General features: G+C 39.6%; 1 protein-coding gene across 1 annotated transcript; it reads left to right on the top strand.

Annotated features, from left to right (window-relative positions):
• The first annotated feature begins 9,141 nt into the window (after nt 1-9,141).
• LOC143586312 (uncharacterized) lies at nt 9,142-9,780 on the top strand. The gene has a single exon (XM_077067877.1). It carries the CDS (start codon nt 9,142-9,144, stop codon nt 9,778-9,780), a length of 639 nt encoding a protein of 212 aa, XP_076923992.1.
• The last annotated feature ends 12,496 nt before the right edge of the window (nt 9,781-22,276 follow it).

Here is a 22,276-nt window from a genome sequence, read left to right as displayed (position 1 = left end):
TTGCTTCCTCTTTCGTGATTGTGCGGGTAGGACCGTCACTTGCACTTAGTAGGATGGCTAAACTTTACCTTTATCTGACCTGCGTGTAGGTTTGTCGTTTTTTGGGTTTATGCGGGTTTTGCCGCCTTCCCCACGCAACGACTTTCCACATATTTATGCGGTGAAAACCGGCATATCCGTGTTGAATAAATTAACCGTTCGACGCGCGGTTGTCAATAGGTTAGTGTTCAGTTCCCTTTTTCATGATTCATGCGGATAGACCGGCACTTTCATTTAATGGGACTGAACTTTTCCCCTTCAACTGACCTGCGTGAAGGTTTGTCGTTTTTTGGGTTTATGCGGGTTTTGCCGCCTTCCCCATGTAACGACTTTTCACGTAATTATGCGGTGAAAACCGGCATATCCGTGTTGAATAAATTAACCGTTCGACGCGCGGTTGTCAATAGGTTAGTGTTCAGTTCCCTTTTTCATGATTCATGCGGATAGACCGGCACTTTCATTTAATGGGACTGAACTTTTCCCCTTCAACTGACCTGCGTGAAGGTTTGTCGTTTTTTTTTGGGTTTATGCGGGTTTTGCCGCCTTCCCCATGTAACGACTTTTCACGTAATTATGCGGTGAAAACCGGCATATCCGTGTTGATAGTTCATAAAAATGTAAAATCATCAGCGTCAATGTTTTAAGGAGAATCGTTTCCATTAGAAGTGGCTCTTGGCCTTTTCTTTACAAATTTGGAATTGATTTACATGCAAACTGTGTAAATGTGCTCCCTTCCATGTTGTTGGGATGGGAGTGCCATCGAGCCGATACGCACCTGGTTCGGGATCTCGTTCTTTACGCAGCATGTAGTCTCCACATTGAAGCTGGAATTTTATTCGTGTTTTCCCCAGCTGGGGTTCTACACGCATTAGCCTGCTCAGCGTTCATTGCGCCACGAGGTGCGCGAGCGTCCCATCTCTGACGAATGCTTCGACCATGTCCTTCACGTCTATGCATTCTTCGGTGTTGTGGCCTTTTGTCCTGTGAAAGTCACAGTATTTGCTCCGATCAGCATTGTGACGATGTCGGATTATTTGATGCTTTGGCCATGGGAGCTCCTCGGTGGCGAATATCTCGGTGACGCTTTTGGTGAGCGGCGTCCATCTGGAGTTCTTATTTGGCTGTACGTTATCCCTTCCGCCTAACCGATTTTGCAAGCCGGATGAGGTGTCAAAGTTTACCCTTGACTGCCAAATGCCTAGCTTTCGCTTTTTGTTTAATCGGGCGGTAAGGACGTTGTCTTCCCTTGTTTTCTGGGTGTAGAGGTTTGTGCTCTGTGGGAGATCTCTACCCAGTTGCTTCTCTGTTTCCGCAAAGCGTTTTGCTGCTGTCATGATGGCATCCCATGTGGATGGCATACCATCTTTACCCGTTAAGGTGCGGATGAGCTCTGGGTCGTTCGCGCCCTGGATAAAGGCAGCGCGAACAAGATCTTCGCTAATGTTACCCAGACTTAGCTTCTTCGAGTTGAAGCGAGTGATGAAGTCTAGCAAAGATTTATCTTTTTCTCGAATGCACTTGAGGATTGTCCATTGCTCCTCGGTATACTTTCTTTGCTGGCTGATGTGTTGGCTAAACTTCTGTTGGAAGTCTGCCCAGTCGTAGATGTGGTTGACCGGTAGACGATCGAACCACGCTCTAGCAGCCCCGACCAGTGTCATTTGGAACATGTAACACCATGTAGGTTCCGTCCAACTACTGACGGTTGCCCCCGCTATGAATCTATTCAAATGATCATCTGGGTCGGATATACCATCATATGTGCCTATGCTGGACATTTGTTTGGCACTTTTTGGGGCGATTGCTTCTGCAATGTCCCTTGCAAATTTGAACGTTCCCGCATTTGCAACGTTTGGTCTGAATGTTTTAGAGAAGTCTCGTGGACTTCCACCTGTGCTTTTTGGTTTGAAGGCTTGTCCAAAATGCCTTCTCGGTTGGGAATCCGTTTCCTTACGCTTCCCTTTTGCCCTATGGCGAGGGTTCGCGTCGGAGTCGGATTCCTCCGAGTCATCCAAGTAATCTTCGAATTCGTCAGCCTGTTGGACGGAACGCAAGCGTTCGTCCAACTCAGCTTGGAATTCCCTCTGACGTGCCTCCGCCCATGCCTTAACTTCATCGAGTGTTTGGCGGGGGAGTCTTGTTCGTTTTTCAAACTGGGTATCAGTGAATCCTAGTGAGCGATTATTTACTGCACTTGCCCCAGCTTGGGTAGCTGGGGTAGTGTTCGTAAAATTTACTTCACTTGCCCCGGCTTGGGTAGCCGGGGTAGTGTTTGTAAAAACTGTGTTGCCGGTATTCCCCCCAGTAGCTGGGGTTGTGGTTACCGGAGTTTCTTTAACCATCTTAGAAGTTTGAAAAAACTGGAGAGCACGGATGGCGCCAATGAAGAAACACTAACCGGACCCCGGGCAGATTACTGGTAACCTGGGGGTTAGATAGATGTTTCCCACGAGGGGTTGGACCCTGAGAAGATGGTTCTTCTGATAACCTGCAAAACAGACACCGTGAGCTTGTCACTGAGAAGGGGGGGGGGGGTTCCTCCTTGTGACCACCCTCCGGCGTGAGAATCAGACTAGATTGCTCTTTAAATATAAGTGTATATTAAGAGATTGCTAGAGCAGATATCAGGTATAATATGATGATATCAGATAAGATATGATGAGATGAGATGGTCATACCATTTGTGGTATTTATAGCCGAAGGTAGGTTTCCAAGGAGGTGTGGCCGGCTGCAACAGTGTTCCTGTTCCACCAACAGTGGCCTACGCACGTGCCCTGCTGGTAGTTGGTGGGTAGGCAGCAGCTGATAGTGACCAGGCCTGCTGTGTACTATTCCTTTTCCACCAACTGCCGGCTACGCACGTGGTATGGCAGTAGTTGGTGAGTAGGCAGCGGCTAATAGTGACACAGTACAGGAGCATGCTGCTCGCCATACTGTGGTCGATAAGCTGTCGTATCTTTAGTCAGATCTTTTTCCCATACCTCGTCAGGTACAGTACAGAAGATCTTCCTGTATCGTACGGACTGACTTATTTGGGCGGGAGTATTCCCCCTCCCGCCCTTGTGCGGGATTGTTCCCGGCTTTGCTCATTCCTTCAGGTGACTGAGTGATTGAGAGCTAAGTGCCTTGTGCGTGTAGCCTTGCTGCGCGGGTGGCCTTCCCTGATGGCTTGTATCCGAGGCTGCGGGGACAGGCGGAGTCATTCACCATTGGGAGGCATTTCCTGCGGGAACAGCTTGCGTACTGCGCGTAAGGACGTCACGTCTCTGAGCATGGTTGGTCCTGCGGATCCAGTTGGTTTCTGCGCAGACGTTCCTCTTCAAGGTGAGTCTTGCGGGTCCAACTGGGCTCTGCTGGGACCTACCTCTTCAGTATAATATTCTAATAAAGTTATTATATATCATAGCCATCATAGGGTATGTTGCTTAGTGGTAGCCCGTCACATGTAGACTTGAAAAAAGCGTTATTAGAAAAAATAAGTTAATCTTTTTAAGGAATCACGCATATTTTAAAAGTTAGGAAATTAACTCCACCTTTTCTTCTATACTGTTCAAAGAATGCATGATGGGTTGAAGTCGAACAAAGACTGTTCCGGTTTTTTTTGCACTTCCAACCCAAACAAATGGGTACAAGACTCAAATTTCCCACGGGGTTGGTTGATAAAAGTAGGCCCAGTTTGCAAAGTTGATCCAAAGAATCCCATTTGTAGATTACAAATCCCTAAATTATCAAGTTAATTTTTTCCCCAAAATGTCAGTTTGACTTTCTAATCCACAAGATTCTTCTCTAAGGCTGGTTGTAGTAGGATAACAGCCCGTACCTCAAGTCACCGCAATATCTTTCGCTTGCTGAACTATAATTACTCTTAGGACATCAAGGGCCGGGAGCCCCTTTGGCCTTTGGGTGCCACCCTCTTAACGTGTAAGAGGTGGGGCCACAATTTTAATTCAACGACTCACGTATTTATATAAAAGAATATTAGATAATAGTTGTAGACGGCTCCTTCTAGAAGATTTCGAGTGAGTTTAAACGGCTGAAAATACGTATCTCGCCACTACAAAGTACAAATAGAGATTGAGTTAAGGAAAAACGTAGTCACCAAGATGCTCTCTTCCCCTGCAGCTTCATCAAAATTATAAAAAAAAAAAAAAACCGTTTAATATTTGCTGTTTTTAATACCGAAAAAATGGTTATAGCTCGAAGATGTTTCACATCCGATCCTTTGTCAAATGATAGGTAGTTTTTAAGCGTGAACCATAGAGCCGCATATGTTTATAAACAACCACAAAGCGTGAGAGATGGCAGTTTGCTTGATTACACGCGTTTATTGCCGACTTATGTTTTGTTAAAATTTTAACTCACTGCTTTACGCAAAACTGGATTGATTACAGGGATGCGCTACAAAAGTGCCAAGTGAGAAAACCCAAATTATGATTAAAAAGAATGCTCCCTTAGTGAACAAGTATGTATAAAAAGCACTAAAAATATAAAATAAAAAAAATAAAATTCATCATGCCTACTACTTGATCCTTCAAGACTCGATGGTTGCCCTAATATTATTAAAAGAATACATGATGCATGGATTGAAGTCAAACACAGATTTCATAAATCAGAATTAAATCAAATAAAATCAAAACATCAATTCATAATGTGTACATGTGTATATATATGGCTTGCAACTTTTGTTAATTCCCTAAAAATGTATTAATTATATTCTGTCATTGCAGCAATTTGAGCTGAAGTAGAAAGATGGAGAAGAATAGGCGTGCGGTTGTTCTGGTCTTGATTTCCTTCTTCTTAATCATCTCATCATCCGGTCAGAGTAAGCAGATATGAGAAGAATAGCATATATTTATCTTATTTGCAAACATTTATTTTATTATTTTTTTCTTTTTTATAGTGAACTAACAACAAAACACCTGAGGCGCGCTACTTTAGTTTTATATAAATTTTCAATATTATAGAGAATCCAAGATAGTACTGTATGGATATTGATATATGAAAACTGCATGACAATAATTCTATTACTAACAGACCATCATGCTTATGGTAAGCTACCACCTCTACCACAAAAGAATGCCGCTTTACTGCTACGAGATGGAAAGCGATCACCTCCTCCACCAGAGAATATTGTTGGTTCACCGCCACCACCATATAGCCAGTAGGGTCTGAAGCCTGACAATCTCGCCTGTAACACCTCCGAACGTGGAAATTTTCCATGAACATGAGGCTAATTCTATATATATGTCATAAGAGTTACTTTAGATGGGGTTGGTTGTATCATTATCAAAGCCCAATGTATAGTGTTTGTTTATAAACGCTTTATTTTGTGAATGGATTTAGTGACTAAATTCTCGGTCTCAATGTCACAATCGCCTGTTTTTAGTGACCAGTTTGCACCTTTTTTGTGTATGTTTCTACCGTCCGTTTTCAACCGTTTTCGGTAGCAAGCCCGTCATCTTTTGCTACATAACTTTGTGAAAAGTGAAATGTCTCTAAAAATATATATAATTCAAAGCAGATCAAACAAAAATATTCTATAAATTAACAAAACTTTACAATTGTTACGTGATGCTCACAAAAGCAAAAGCAAGCTATCATGGCTCTTTCTTCGTATGAAGCTGAATATACATGGTTGCCTTCGCATTGTTTTGTGATCAATGAAAGCAAAAGGTTAGTAATTTAACAAACATAATGTGATTTGTTTTTGTGTAAAGTGGCATTTTTTTATGTGTGTGAAATGCTTTTAACACAAAATAAAAACGCAAAAAAATTTAACGAATTTACGTTAATATTTTTAAAAACTGAGTCGAGCCAGTGTTGGTGATGGTTCTCAACAACCTAAGCTTGGCTTAGTTTTAAACCGAGATGGCTCGGCTCAGTTTTTTAAAGGGGAAAATACAATTACTCTTTAAATATTCAAAAGGGGGTTGCGGCGCAGCTTGTTGCCCGTTGGCCTGCCACTTTATTGTAATCGTTTTATAGTAAATTATATAAAACTTCGATTTAAAAAAAAAAAAAAAAAAAAAAAAATAATCACAAAAGTTGTGTTTAAAAACAATTTTTCTTTCTTAAACTATTAACCACATGAATTAAGCGTTGTAAAATAAGATAACACAAATAAAATTATCTTCCTCTTTATAGGACCACGTTTTGCTTATTATATATGTCGTCTTAGCTCTTAAAAAGCTAGTAATCTACATGATTATCCGGTCTTCACTCTCCAGTACTTGATACTCCAACACATCGTGGTCGCTGATTAGTATTATGCAAAGAGCCAAAGACTACATGCATGGTGGGTCATAAATTAAAATCTGAATATCAATTAATTAAATATAATTTTATATATATATATATATATATATATATATATATATATGGCTTGCAGTCTTGTTGCCAAAAACCGGTTATAAACTTATAATCTCTCGTTTGGGCAATTGAAGCTGAAATAGTAAGATGGGGAAGAAAAGATGTGTGGTTGTGTCTGATCTTGGTTTCACTCTTGTGTATCACTTCATCATCCGGTAATTAAGTAGATATAAATTTACGCATACATAAAAATTTTCATAATTTATGAATATGAAATCGACATCACACCAATTATTATTTATATAAACAACAGACGGAGTAAGTAGACACGTATCATATAGCTCGATACCATATGACTCCCTCAAGGCCCCACCTCTGCCGCCGAAGACTAATGTTTCACCTCCAGGCTCCAACCAACCAAATGGGAGGCCACCGCAATTCCGAGGTGCGTATGGGAGACAATCACGTCCTCTACCAAAGTATTTGGGTTCACCTCCTCCAGGATAGAGTGGGAAGCAAGTAAACCCCACCTCACTCAAGGCAAGTTGTAATGCCAGCATACATGGCAATTGTGGACGTAGTTTTTTTTTTTTTTTTTTGTTTGAATGTTCAAGCTTTCCTCCTACTATTTACATTATACCGCCAATGCCAGGAATCGAACCCTGGACCTCTCACCCAAAGGCCAAAGCCTTTACCATCCCACCAAAGTGGTGATGGCAATTGTGGACGTAGGTGCCGCAATTCAAACTACACATGTAGGAGATAGTTTGCTTGTGTCTGTTGCAGGGCCAATCTGGGGTTGAGGAGGGTGGATACCCCTCAACATTTCACGGTGAAATGTAAAATCAGTGCAAACTTCTTTTTTCTTCTCTATTTTATGTATTCAGATATCTCCGAGTAAATATTATAATACGCATAAGTTCAAATAAGTTTGGAATACCCATGAGTTTTTTCTTCTAGATCCGCTATCGTTTGGGTGTATCATTTGATTACAATTTGTGCAATTCTTTATCTTTATTTACAAAATACGGTATTTAAATTAATAGAAGAATTTGTCTCATAAAGATATGGTAAAGCAATAATTGATAGCCCGAACAAGTGGGCCCAAGACTCAAATTTCTCACCGGGTTGATAAAAAGTAGGCCCAATTTGCAAAGTTGATCCAAGGAATCCCATTTGTAATTAAAAAAGGAATAATCCTCAAATTATCAAGTAAATTTTTTCAAAATATCCAGTTCGACTTTCTAATCCACCAATTCATCCACTCTCAAGAGGCGGGTCACAATTTTAATTCAACCATTCATACTTTTTTTTAATAAAAGAAGATTAGATGATAGTTGTAAACTGTTTAAACGGCTGAGAACAAAATTTGAAGAGTTTAAATAGTAAAAGTTGACTAAAATAATTGTTTTCATTTGCTGAAATAATATAATATCTATACTCCATGTTACAAAAAAAACATTTATGTTATAAACGTGTAAGAAAAGAAACATCCATGTGAATGGATGAACATTTTCAACACAAATTTAATGCATATGTTCTCTAAATAGTAAAAGTAGTTGTATATATATGAACCTTATGTAACAAAGGAAGTAGAAACAATCGAAAGTTACTGAATATATATCTCTCTTATGTTCTTGTTTTTTGTCATCTTCAAATTGTTTAATACATTGATAGTCTTGTTTTAATTTTAGTGGTAATATTATAACATGTTATCAGCACGAATCGCTTGTGACTTAATCAAGAAGACCAACTAAGTAAGAAGAGGTCAATCAGGTAAACATATCATTAAAAATATAACTATAATGATAAAACAAAACAAATATAAAAACATCTTATTATAATCTTTTACTAATTATGGGACTAATAACTCTCTAACCTTTACTTACTATATCTGTAACTTCTATTCATGTACTAATGATTATTTATACATCATAAACAAGTTCATTATTATTATTATTCTGCACACTAATTTTACATCTTATTTAATAGATTATTAGTTATATCTTATTTATTCTATTACTTACAAAATAATATATGTATATGTGTGTATGTATGTATGTATATAACCGTTGATGAAACGGTCATATAGCCGTTATAAAACGGTTATAAATTTTTCACTACAAATAACCAATTATCAATCTCAATCTTTTTACAAATACAAAACTATTGTTCTCAGGAATACCCAAGATAATATTTTTTAAAGATGCTACACCCAGTTTTGATGTTAGCCATCATAATGATGATAATCTTATTGTTCTTAATTTGTAATCTCCCACCTAAGGAGTTTGATTTCTTCTTTTTCCTTTATCTACTTATTGCTCTACCTTTGTATCTTCTTTCAATTTTAATAAGTATGTAATCCTAATATTTATCTAATTTGTGTTTAGTAATAAAATGACGAATATTGCAAAGCTTGAATTTTTGGCTCTCAAATGTTCTGGAGATAACTATATGCCATGGACGGCAAATATCAAAAGATACCTCAAATCAATGGATGTGCTAGAAGCAATTAATGAAAACAACACATTGGATGACCACAATAGAGCAAAAGCCGATGTCTTTATTCATAAACACATTGATGAAATACTTCAGTTGGAGTATTTTAAGCATGATAATCCAAGTGTTTTATGGAAATAATTAAAAAGCAGATTTGATCATCAAAGGGATTCATTACTCCCTGCTGCTAGAGCCGAATGGAACAGTCTAAGGTTCTAAGATTTTAAAAAAGTGAATGATTACACATCTGCTCTATTAAATATATGTTCAAGGCTTGAATATTGTGGACAAATTATGTCCGAGGCAGATAAGTTAGAAAAAACTTACTCTACTTTTCATGCATCAAATATAATTTTGCAACAACAATTACGGTTGCATAATTTTCAAACATACTCTGATCTTAATACAAATCTCATCATAGCAGAGCAAAATAATGAGCTATTAATGAAAAACCATCAAGCTCGTCCCACAGGATCATTAGCCATACCAGAAGAAAATATTGCTTATAATAATGATCATAAGAATTCTGGACGTAAATGGGAACAAGGCCGTGGGCGAGGCCGTGGGCGTGGCCGAAACTATTTCAATAAAACCCATTTTAGTGGTCGCAACCACTCATTTAAATGGAATAATAATCGTGGACGTGGACACGGTCGCGGTCGTGGTCGTAGCCAAAAAGCTAATAAGTACCATGCTAACCAGCAAAACAAGTTTAAAAATGATGTTGGTACGTCCCAGAATGATGGAGGCTCATGTTTCAGATGTGGAAGTACTAATCATTGGGCAAAGACTTGTCGAACACCTTCACATCTGTGTGAATTATATCAAACATCTCTGAGAGGAAAAGAAAAGGAAGTGAATCATATCGACAAAATTGATGATACCGATATTGAGTTGAATATCTCAGATTTTATCAATGAATTTGAACCCTGAAAGTGATATTGTAAAATCACAATGATAATTATGTATTTCCTTTCATGTTTATGTCTTAAGTATGTTTAATTACTTTTGCATTATAAATTTAGGAATGTATAATATATGCACTTATTGTTTTTCCTTTATATTTGAAGATTAAAATAAATTTCATTGGAGCAAACGATCAATCAAATGATGCTGATTTATGCATAGCGGATAGTGGTGCTACACATACTATCTTAAAATCTCAAAAATATTTTCATGAATTAAAACCAACAAAGGGAAATATTAACACAATATCAGGTCCTTCTGACATAATAGAAGGAGTGGGAAAAGCTAATTTAGAATTACTGAATGGTACAAAGCTTTTAGTAGAAAATGCTCAATTTTCTCCAAAATCAACCAGAAATTTGTTGAGTTTCAAGAATATATATCATAATGGATATGATACTCAGTCGAGGACTGTTGATAATGAAAAATATTTACATATTGTAAAGAGAGGTCATATATTGGAAATGCTACCAATGCTTCATTCTGGTTTGCATTATACATATATAAATGTGCCTCAAGCACATATGGCAGTCAAAGAAAACTGTTGTGATTCTGGTATCGTAAACTTATGGCATGACAGATTAGGCCATCCAGGATCCACAATGATCAAAAGGATCATTGAAAATACACATGGGCATCCATTGAAAGATCAAAAGATCCACAAAATAGATAAAATGCCTCAATGTAGATCTTGCTCTCTTGGGAAATTAATTACAAGGCCCTCACCATTAAAAGTTGATAAAGAATCACCGATGTTTCTTGAAAGAATTCAAGGTGACATATGTAGACCAATTCATCCACCATGTGGACCATTTAGATACTTCATGGTCTTAACAGACGCATCTAGTAGATGGTCTTATGTCTCTTTATTATCGACTCGTAATGTCGCTTTTGCAAAATTTCTTGCTCAAATTATCAAATTACGTGCACATTTTCCCGATTATACCATTAAAAGAGTAAGGATCGATAATGCGGGAGAATTTACATCGCATGCTTTCGATGATTATTGCATGTCTGTGGGGATTGTTGTTGAACACCCCGTTGCCCACGTGTACACGCAAAATGGTTTAGCTGAGTCATTGATCAAACGCCTACAATTAATAGCTAGACCATTAATAAGGAGGACAAAACTCCCTGTTTCTATTTGGGGTCACGCAATTCTGCATACTGGATCATTAATTCGTGTGAGACTAAGTGCAGATCATAAATACTCTCCCATTCAACTTGTTTCCGGCAATGAGCCAAACATTTCCCACCTTAGAATTTTTGGGTGTGCTGTGTATGTTCCTATTGCACCACCACAACGCACAAAAATGGGTCCTCAAAGAAGATTGGGAATATATGTTGGATATGAAACACCTTCCATCATAAGATATCTTAAACCTTTAACAGGTGATGTATTTACAGCACGTTTTGCTGATTGCCATTTTAATGAGGCAATATTCCCGGCATTAGGGGGAGAAATGAAAAAGCAAGAAAGTGATATATCATGGTGTGTGCCATCATTGTTACACCTAGACCCAAGTCAAAACAAAATGAGACAGAAGTTCAAAAGATAATACATCTACAAGAAATTGCAAATCAGTTACCTGATGCATTTACTGATACAAACATGGTCACTAAATCTCATATACCAGCTGCTAATGCTCCAGATCGAGTTGAGATTCCAAGAAAGCAAAACCATGATAATACACCTCATGAATCCCAAAAACGTTTAAAACGTGGGAGGCCAATTGGTTCAAAGGATAAAAATCCTCGAAAAATAAAAGATTCTGGAAAAGATAAAGATACTGACCATAAAGAAAGAGAAAATGGCAAAACCTTCCCTCATGAAGAGGTAAATGATATAACCTTCCCTCAGGAAGAAATAAATGATTCCAACAAAGAGTTGTCAATCAACTATGGTCAAACACATGTAATGTGGGATCGAGATGAAATGGAAAATATTGATGATATATTTTCTTATTCTATGGCAAGTGATATCATGGAAGAAAATGATGATCCTGAACCAAAATCTGTAGATGATTGTCAAAGTCGACAAGATTGGAACAAATGGAAAGATGCCATGCAAGCTGAATTAAGTTCACTAAACAATCGAAAGGTTTTTGGACCTATTGTCATAACACCAAAGTCAATAAAGCTTGTAGGATATAAATGGGTTTTTGTGAGAAAACGTAATGAGAAAATGAAGTTACAAGATATAAAGCTAGACTTGTAGCTCAAGGTTTTTCTCAAAGGCCAGGAATTGACTATGAAGAAACGTATTCCCCTGTTATGGATGCTATTACGTTTAGATATTTAATCAGCTTGGCAGTTTCTAAAAAATTAGAAATACGTCTTATGGATGTTGTTACAGCTTACTTATATGGATCACTTGATAGTGACATCTATATGAAAATTCCAGAAGGATTTGAAATGCCTAAAGCATTAAGATCAAAGCCCAAAGAAATGTGTTCAATCAAGTTACAAAGATCTTTATATGGGTTGAAACAATCTGGAAGGATGTGGTACAATCGTTTGAGTGATTATCTGATAAGCAAAGGCTATACAAATAATCTTATTTGTCCATGTGTTTTTATTAAGAAAACAACATCAGGATTTGTGATCATAGCCGTATATGTTGATGATCTAAATATAATTGGGACGCATAACGAAATCCATGAAACAATCATTCATTTAAAAAAAGAATTTGAAATGAAAGACCTTGGAAAAACCAAATATTGTCTTGGTTTGCAGATTGAGCATATGAATAATGGAATACTTGTCCACCAGTTGAATTATACTGAAAAGCTCTTAAAACGTTTCAATATAGACAAGGAAAATCCTTTAAGTACCCCAATGGTTGTTAGATCACTCAATGTCAACAATGATCCATTCCGTCCTTGTGAAGAAAATGAGGAGGTTCTTGGTCCAGAAGTACCATACCTCAGTGCAATTGGAGCGCTTATGTATCTTACTAACTGTGCGAGACCTGACATTTTTTTTGCAGTTAATTTATTGGCGAGATTCAGTTCATCCCCTACTAAAAGGCATTGGAATGGCATTAAACATATTTTTCGGTATCTAAAAGGAACCGTTGATTTAGGTTTATTTTATTCTAATGACTCAAGAGAAGGGTTAGTTGGTTATGTAGATGCAGGTTATTTATCAGATCCCCATAAGGCGAAATCTCAAACTGGATACGTGTTTAAGAATGGAGGAACATCAATTTCGTGGCGCTCTCAGAAACAAACACTTGTTGCAACGTCCTCAAATCATGCTGAAGTCATTGCACTACATGAAGCTTCTAGAGAGTGTGTTTGGTTAAGATCTATGACACAACTCATAGTAACCTCTTGTGGACTAGAGAAAGAAGCAAGTCCAACACCAATCTATGAAGATAATTCAGCTGTGTCTCACAAATGAAAGATGGGTATATTAAAACCGACAGAACAAAACATATACCTCCAAGATTCTTCTCATATACTCAAGACCTTATCAAAGATAAACAAGTTGAAATAAGATATGTCCAATCTAGCAACAATTCAGCTGATCTTTTTACAAAGGCACACCCGACAGCGACTTTCAGGAAACACGTTCATGATATTGGCATGCGACATGTACGAACAATGTAATGACCTACAACTTGAGGGGGAGCTATATACTGCACTCTTTTTCCCTTAGCTAAAGTTTTTTCCCACTGGGTTTTATTTGGCAAGGTTTTTAATGAGGCAGCGAAGTTTGAAAATGTTTCATCCAAGGGGGAGTGTTATAAACGTGTAAGAAAAGAAACAATTTAATATTTGTTGTTTTTGATAGGAAAGATGTTTCACATCCGGTCCTTTGTCAAATGATCTGTAGATTTTAAGCGTGAACCATAGAGTTGTTTATGTTTTTAAACAACCACAAACATGAGAAATGACAGTTTACTTGATTGCACGCATTTAATATCGGCTTATGTCTTGTCAAGTTTTAACTCGGCCCTTTATGCCTAACTCAATTGATTAAAGGGACACTACAAAGTAAAAATAAAAATAAAAAATCATCATGCCCACTACTTGATAGTTGATTCTCCAAGACTCGTTAGAGTCGTTGGTCGTCCACTAATATTATTCAAACACAACATGATGGGTAGAAGTCAAACAAAGATTTCATAAATCAGAAATTAAATAATATAGAATCGAAACATCAATTCATAATGTGTGTATATATATGGCTTGCAGCCTTGTTAATTGCCTAAAAAATATTAATAATCCGATGACAGAGTAAGATGGGAAAGAAGAGATGTGCGGTTGTTCTGGTCTTGACAACCTTCTTAATGATCATCTCATCATCCGGTGGAAGTAAGTAGATATGAATCAAGAGCATTCACAATATTGGAACCTTTGTCTTCATTTCTATAATTTAAGTTAAAAAAAAACCCAATTTTCTTTTTAAAAAATCCATTTATTTTAAAAAGAGCTCTCACATCCAGCTCTCTATATAACTATAAGTTTATATGTCTATCTTACTTGCAAACGCTTATTTTATTATTCTTCTGCTTTTCATAAACTTACAACAAAACACCGAGGTATACTTTAGTTTTATATAAATTTTCTCTTATTAAGAATCCAATATGAAATCTGCATGACAATATTAATTCTCTTACAAACAGGCCATCTCCTTGTAGCATCTGGGAAGCGATCACCTCGACCACCAAAGAAGGTTGGTCTACCGCTACGAGATGAAACGCAATCAACTCCTCCACCAGAGAATATTGTTGATTCACCGCCACCGCCACTGCCACTAATTAACCATCAGGGTAACAAACCCTACATCAACCATGGAGCTCTGAAGCGTGACGATCCCGCGCATGCAACACCTTCTATTCATGTCATAAGTGATAAGAGCTAGTTTAGATGGGCTTGGTTGTATCATTATCACATACTCTTTATATTGTCTAATTTGTTTCCACATATATATTCAGACCAGAATGCTTCTATATTTAACGAACTATTCAACTTCAGTAAAACAGATTGTATGTATACTTATCTATACTTCTATTAACAATTGTCTCTGAAGACATAAAAATAAATTCAATACAGATCAAACAATAAAATCTGTAAATTGACAAAACTTTACTTGGTGCTCACAAAAGCAAGCTATCATGGCTCTTTCTTGTTCGTATGAAGCTGAATATACATGGTTGCCTCCGCATTGTTTTGTGACCACAGAAAGCAGAAGGTTGGCAAATTAATGCATTTAAGGCGCGTTCGTTTCACAGAATGAAATGTAATAGATTTGTAATTGGAATTTGCATAGGATTTGGAATTGGAAGGAATTGGATTTGAAATCTCAACATTCTAATAGGAAATGGAATTGAAATCCAATTCCATTCTTGATGTGTTCGTTTGACAAATGAATTGTAATCTATCACCACAAATAAATTGAAAACGTTTTTTTCACGAGAATAACCACGAAAACATATAAGTTTTTTTAGATTTTTTGTTTTTTATTTATATGTTGCATTATAATTCTTTTTATTATTTTTTTGAATTTTTAAGGGTTTTCTATTAAGATCAAAACCCTCTAAAAAACTATTCAAAAATAATAATAAAAAACTCATAAAAAATTTAAATCAAACAAAAAAGTAAAAAAAAAAACAAAAATGTATTATTCATTGTCCTAGTTGAAAAAAAAAACTTGAGAAAAGTTTCCGCTGAATTCATATTCTCAACATTTTGAAAGGATTTGAAATCCCTTTATTTAAAAAGGAATTGAATTCCAATTCCAATTCTTGACATTTGAACACATCAAAATGGAATTTAAAATTTCAATTTCAATGAAACGAACACGCCATGTCAGTGATTTTAATTCCAATTCGTTTAAATTCCCACGAATTATGTGAAACGAGCGCGCCCAATGTAATTTTTGTGCGCAAAGTGACATTTTTTTATATGTAAAATGTGACAGAAACTTACCAAATTAAGTGTTGGTAATGGTGTTATCATAATCTGTAGGTAAGTCTATTCATGAGCTGAGCATAGGCAAGCTAGGGCTCAGCTCGGTTTTAAACTGAGTTGGCTTGGCTTGGTTTCAAAATTGAGCTGAAAGTTTGAGCTCAAGCTTGCTTAGCTTGATTTTGCTCATTTTCTTTAAAAAAATATTAATAAATTAAACCAAATAGAAAATAAGTTAAAACACTACATATATAAAATTAATTACAAAATAAGATTATTAGCATTTGAATCAACCCGCAACAACATTAACGTCAAAGATTTATGAAATAAGAACAAGAATTTTGTTTTTAGTAATTTGTCCATATTATAAATTGAGATTTGATTAGGATTTAGGATTTGGGATGGATATGTACATCTCTTTTTTTTTTTTGGAAAATTGGTTTTTTAATAGTCCTAACTATTCGTTATTAACCAATAATAATCCAACTAGCAATCTTGTAGGGCCAATATTCTATATTGTTTTTAGGATTGTTTATGTCGTTCTAGTTTGCTTTGAGTCGGTGTAGTACGTACTCGGTACGTTTATTTTGTACGGTTAAAATGTAAACTTTGGATAAATGGAGACCCTATAAAAAGGCCACTTAACCCATTTATCCACAAAAGAACTCACTTTTTACAACCCACTTACACCACCTCAGGAAATAAAGTTCTCTATGCTCATCTTCTTTTTCGTCTTTCTACCTTCAAGCAAATAAATCACACAAACTAAGATCCGAGATCCGAATGTTGTTGGTGATTTTCACTAACCAACAACACGGATTGATTCGATCAAAGTTGTTAGATCCATTCTAGAGGACCTACAAATCTGTATCCCAATTTTCAATTATGCTGCCAATAGCAATCCTAGTTTAATAAATCATTAACTCCATTAATTATGTTCTTTTAAGTTATTGTAAAATAACCTAAATAACCATTTTATTTTAAAATAAAAATAAAATAATTTATAAAGACGTGGGGCCACAATTTTAACTCAACTACTCACATTTTATATAAAAAAGATTAGACAATAGTTGTCAATTGTAAACTACTCTTTCTGGAAGATCTTGACTGAGTTTAAACTGCTGAGAATAAAACTTGAGAACTTTAAACGATGAAGATGTCTAAAATGGTAGGTTTCATTTGCACGAACAATATAATATATAATTTGGAATTGTGTTTCTTGCCACTATAAATAGAGATTTGAGTTGAGTAAAAACTTATTCACCGACCAAGATGCTGTCTTTTCCCTAGCTTCATAAAAATTAAAAAAAAAACATTAAATATTTGTCGTTTTTAGTAATGAAAAATGGCAATGTTTCACATTCGGCTCTTTGTCAAATGATTTGTAGTTTTTAAGAGACAACCATAGAGACACTTATATTTATAAACAACCACAGAGCGTGAGAGATGGTAGTTTACTTGATTACGCGTGCTTAATATGCACGCTTATATTTTGTTAAAATTTTAACTCCATTTACGCGTAACTAGATTGAATAAGGGATGCAATACAAAAGTGGTAAGTCAGAAGGCCCAAATTATGATTAAAAAGAATAGAGCACTCCCCTAGTAAACATGCATGTGTACAAAGCACTACAAAATAAATAAATAAATAATAAAATTCATCATGCCCACTACTTGATCCTCCAAGACTAGGTGGTCGCCCATTGATATTATTCAAAGAATACATGATGCATGGGTTGAAGTCTGAAGAAACACTAAGTGACCCGGGGCAGATTATGGATAATCTGGGGGTTAAGTAATGTTTCCCACGAGGATGAGGTCCAGCAGAGAGGGTTGTTCTTCAGGGGACCTGCAAAACAGACACCGTAAGCTCGTCACTGAGAAGGGGGGGGTTCCTCCTTGTGACCACTCTCCGGCGTGAGAATCAGACAAGATTGCTCTGAATATAAGTGTATATTAAGAGATTGCTAGATAAGAGTGAGATATCAGATGATGTCCTTACCATTCCAAGGTGTTGGAGTATTTATAGCCGAAGGTAGGTTTCCTAGAAGGTACAGCCGGCTGAATAGTATTCCTGTTCCACCAACAGTGGACTACGCAAAGGCCATGCTGGTTGGTGGATAGACTACGACCGACAGTAACAAGGTCGGCTGTACACTGTTCCTTTACTGCGGCTATGCACTGTTCCACCAACTGTAGGCTGCGCACGTCCCATAGTAAGGGTTGGTGAGTAGGCAGCGGCTAATAATGACAAACAGTACTAGAGGGTGCTCCTCCTCGTACTGTTGTCGGTGAACTGTCACCCTGTGATTGGTTCATGGGCTGTTCTGGTCAGATCGTCTGTTCTGCCCATACCTTAGTAGGTATAGTACAAAAGATCTTCCAGAAGCATACGGACTGGCTCATTTAGGCGGGAGTATTCCCGCCTTGCTCATTCCTTCATGTGACTACTGAAGTAGCTAGTGCCTTGTGCGTGTAGCCTTGCTGTTAGTGCGGGTAGCTTTCCCTGATGGCTTGTATCCGCAACTGCGGGAACAGGCGGGGTACTTCACCATTGGGAGGCTTTCCCTGCGGGTACAGCTGGCGTACTGCGCGTAAGGTTTTCTCTGAGCATGGTGGGTCCTGCGGGAGCAGTTGATCGTTGCGCAGATGTCCCTGTTCAAGGTGAGTCTTGCGGGTCCAACTGGGCTCTGCTGGGACCTACCTCTTCAAGTCCCCCCAGTCCAATGTTCTCATGAATTATTAATAAGTGAGGTGAACTTTTGGACTTAGCAGGGGTTTTGAAAAGGGTTTTTAGTTTTTAGGTTTTCCGTGGGGATTCTTCCCGCGGTTTTCCTGATGTCACGCAGAAATTCCCGACTTGTCTGCTTGATCTTTGGGTATGAAGCGGGCAGGTTTGTAACCTCCTCGCAAGTCAGGAGCGTTGAGTCCCACTTGTGTGGATTCTCCATGGGGTTTTGGTAGTTTTCAACATATTGATCAATTATGCTAAAACCACCAATTCCATCTTGGAGTTTCAAACAATATAGTTCTCGACGTTCCCGTCATGCGGGGATGTTATTCCCGTTTCCGCAAGCATGACCCAGAAGATCCTTCTTGGTTTGAATTCCCTGCAGAGTGCTAAGTATGTGAAGGGTTTTGCATTGACACTGTACCCGCACTCGTCTTACGGTTACTTTACTTCCAAGGTATTCCTGGCGTCAATTCCCTGCGGGTGCTAAGTATGTGAAGGGTTTTGCCTTGACAATGTACCCGCACCCGTCTTATGGTTACTTGGTTGCCAATGTAAGGGGTATTTTCCCGCTTACTTTTGAATCTTTTTTGAATTTTTTTTTGAAATTCGAAGAGTTGGTGAAAGGATAAGAACAGTCCAAACCTCTGAAACGTCGTGCGACGGTTTCTTCTGACTGTGTCAGGACGTGCAGGAAGTTATGGTGACGTGACAATACATGGTCATTCCAGACGCCTTTTCAGGCGCGTGGGCGCGATTTTTCGGGCGCGTGGCCGCGAAATTAATGGTACGCGTCCTTTCAACAGCTGTTGCCAGCTTGCTTTTTGCCACGTGTCATAGTTTCATTGCACCTTCGATTTCTCTCTCTTCCGCATTAATTTCATCGCATTAATTGCGATTAGTATATGAAGGGGGAGAGGGTTCTTTGTAATCCACACTTTCACTTTTCTCTTCATCTTCAAAGCGATTTCCGGCGAATACTCAACTTTTCAGTCGAGCATTCTTTCGAAATCGTTTTCTTCTTTCATCTGCAAGATGTCTTCTCACGATCTCGAAGCTACAGCCCAGGAGGCTGGGGTGTTCACCGATGACAAGAGTACTGCTGGCGAGTGCCAGTGTGCTCTGCCTGTCGATCTGTACCAGTACACCGTCAGGAAGTTCATGCTCGAGTCTCTCGAGCCTGAGTTTCCTGAACCCCATCAGACGGTGTATGATGCCCCCAGAGGCAAGATCGAGGTATATGCTGCATTCTTTGTTTACGGGAATCTTAGGTTCCCGTTGACAAAGTTTGTGTACCGTGTCCTAGAGAGGCACGGTGTACACCTGACCGAGGTGCACCCGATGGCGATCGCGAAGATTCGCCATTTCGAGTGGGTGTGCCGGATTCTGGGCATTGAGCCCTTTGTCGACCGCCTGATGACCTTCTACTCTTGGAGGTGCATCCAGGGGTGGTATACCCTGATAACCCGGATAAAGGGTTTGAAGATTTGCGCAACCGAGCGCAGTCTTCGCTCGTGGAAGCGGGAGTTCTTCTTCATCTCCGCCCGTGCCATCCCCCTTGCCATGAAATTCAAAAATGGGCAAGCACTTCCCAGCCTTCACGCGTCCTACTACCAGGAGGCGGAATGGTTCTCGCGGATATCCCGAGTCCAATCTCCGGTTTACCGGTTTGCGGAGTCCGGGATGGTGATGCTCGGGATGAGCCGGGTGTGGAAGGATGCGGATGCGCGAAAGATCCCGATCATCCTCGAATACGGTTTGAACTATGTTCCTTATGGTATGCTCTGTTTCTTTTTGTTGATTTAGAATCTCTTCTAACTGTTTTTCTTTTATTTCAGAGGGGAACGACTTGCAGTCGCTCCTATATCCGCGGGAGGCTGACGGTCCCGCTCGGATGGGTACTCGCGCTCTAGACGAGAACGAGTTGCCCATCCTAGAACAAACGGCGGATCGGTTCGTGGAGGTCTACCCGCTAGGCCACGAGATCCTGAGCGCTAGGCGGCCAGGTAAGGCGCTATTCAACCCTCGACCCCTCAATGTTGAAACCTCTGCTGGAATTCCTCTAATCGTATGTTCTGATGAGGAATCCGCAGATGGTCCTCCATTGGTGCGGAAGAAGAAGGCTGCCGGCGGGAAGGGGAAGGAGAAGGTGGCCTCCACTGCCGATCCGGTGCCTCGGTCTGATTCAGAGGCCGAGAGCGAGGAGGTGGCGGGGAACCCCGGTGGTGAGAAGACCACTGCTCCGGAGGCTGTGACGACTGTCACCTCCGGAGAGCCCCGGATGACGACGGTGAGCGGCGCAAAGAGGCCGGCTCCATCGGGTTCATCCCCGCCTATCCGCACTTTCAGGCTCAAGAAAACCCGTAAGTACAAACTTTATTTTTAACTTCATAGATTTCCATCATTAATACTTCTTTGTGCAGGCGTGGATGTTGACGCATTCCAGGGTGGAGCGGGGAGGAGTACCCCCCCGCCAATGACGGTAGGCCTGGTCAGCCTTCCTGAGGCGACGACCCAGGCGGCTGCGCCTGCTTCCGCTGGTTCAGTTGCTCATTCCATTGAGCCAACTGTTCCAGCTGTGATGACGTCACCGCCGGCTGTCAGTGCCATTTTTACAGCATCTTTCACTGAGCCGGCGGTTACTTTTGCTGCGGACTCTGCAACGGCGACCGCGGCGGCCTTCACCATGTCTTCTCCGTCATCGGCAACGACGGCCGATCCTTCAGGTATGCCTGGGGCTTCTCGCCAACCTCTGCCTCCTTCCCATCTACCTGACCTTTTGGATGGATTTCCCTTAGGTTCAGGTGATGGGTTTGGCGGCTATCGGCCTGTTATTGACCCTACAGGTACGCAGGGTTTTTTTGGCCTAATAATTTTTTTTTTTTTATCATCTTTTCCTAACTGCTTTTTGTTTTTTGCAGTGTCGGATTCCAATGAAGTGTATGTTCCACGATGGAACATCCGCCGAGGAACAACCCTTCGCACACCTGTGGAGTGCGTGGAGTGGGCTCGTCACGCAGCTCCCAGTGGTTCGTTGGGGGAAGCCATGGCTAGCTACCAGGAGGGTAGGCTAACCAATGAGCTTCGGGTTCTCCTGGCCCGGATGCAGCCGCGCGTCGAGCTGATTTGTCGTGAAAACGACAAGTTAAAAGCAGCTTGCATTCAAGAAGTAGCTCAGGCGCGGGCTGTCCGGGAGGAGAATAGGAGGCTTTCCGCCGCGGCTGCGGAGAAGGAGAAGGCGTTCAAGGCCCTTGAAGTTGAGGTTCAGGCCCGTCTCGAGGCCCGTTCCAAGGCTGCCCAAGCTGTTAACGAACAGCTTCGGCTGGCTAAGGAAACTGCTAGGAACGCAACTGAAAGGGCCACCAAGGCTGAAGCTGTTGCTGAGCCTCTACGCCTCGAGAATGAGGAACTTAAAGCTAAATTAGAGGCGCTCCAACAGGCTCATGATGCCTTGGCGATGGAGGACGCGAAGAAGCTCCAAGAGATCCTGGACCAGAGGGGCGTGCTTGACCACACTGAGCGGAAGCTAAAGGGTGTCGAAGAGGCTGCCACAAAGGAAGTGTTGCTTGCCAATCTCAATAAAAGTGAAGCCGAACGCGCCTGTACCCAAGCTCAAGCCGCCCTCCAAGAAGCTCTGGTTGCCAAGGAATGGCTTCTTCGAGAAGCGTTGTCTCAGGTAAGCTTTTCATGTCTTTACGCTTTTCTTTGTAAATAGAAAAGGTTTTGATACTTGTATATTTTTTCTTTTTTGTAGGTTGTGCATCGGGTCTTCTCAGAGACGTCTTATGACGATGCTATGAGCGCAGCCCTCAAC

The sequence above is a fragment of the Bidens hawaiensis genome, unplaced genomic scaffold (assembly GCF_021521415.1).
Source record: "Bidens hawaiensis isolate Kalapana, Puna unplaced genomic scaffold, B.hawaiensis_p1.1 tig00034608_1, whole genome shotgun sequence".
NCBI classification, from domain to species: domain Eukaryota; kingdom Viridiplantae; phylum Streptophyta; class Magnoliopsida; order Asterales; family Asteraceae; genus Bidens; species Bidens hawaiensis.
Note: the sequence above shows the minus strand (reverse complement) of the source record. Positions and strands in the feature narration are given on the sequence as shown.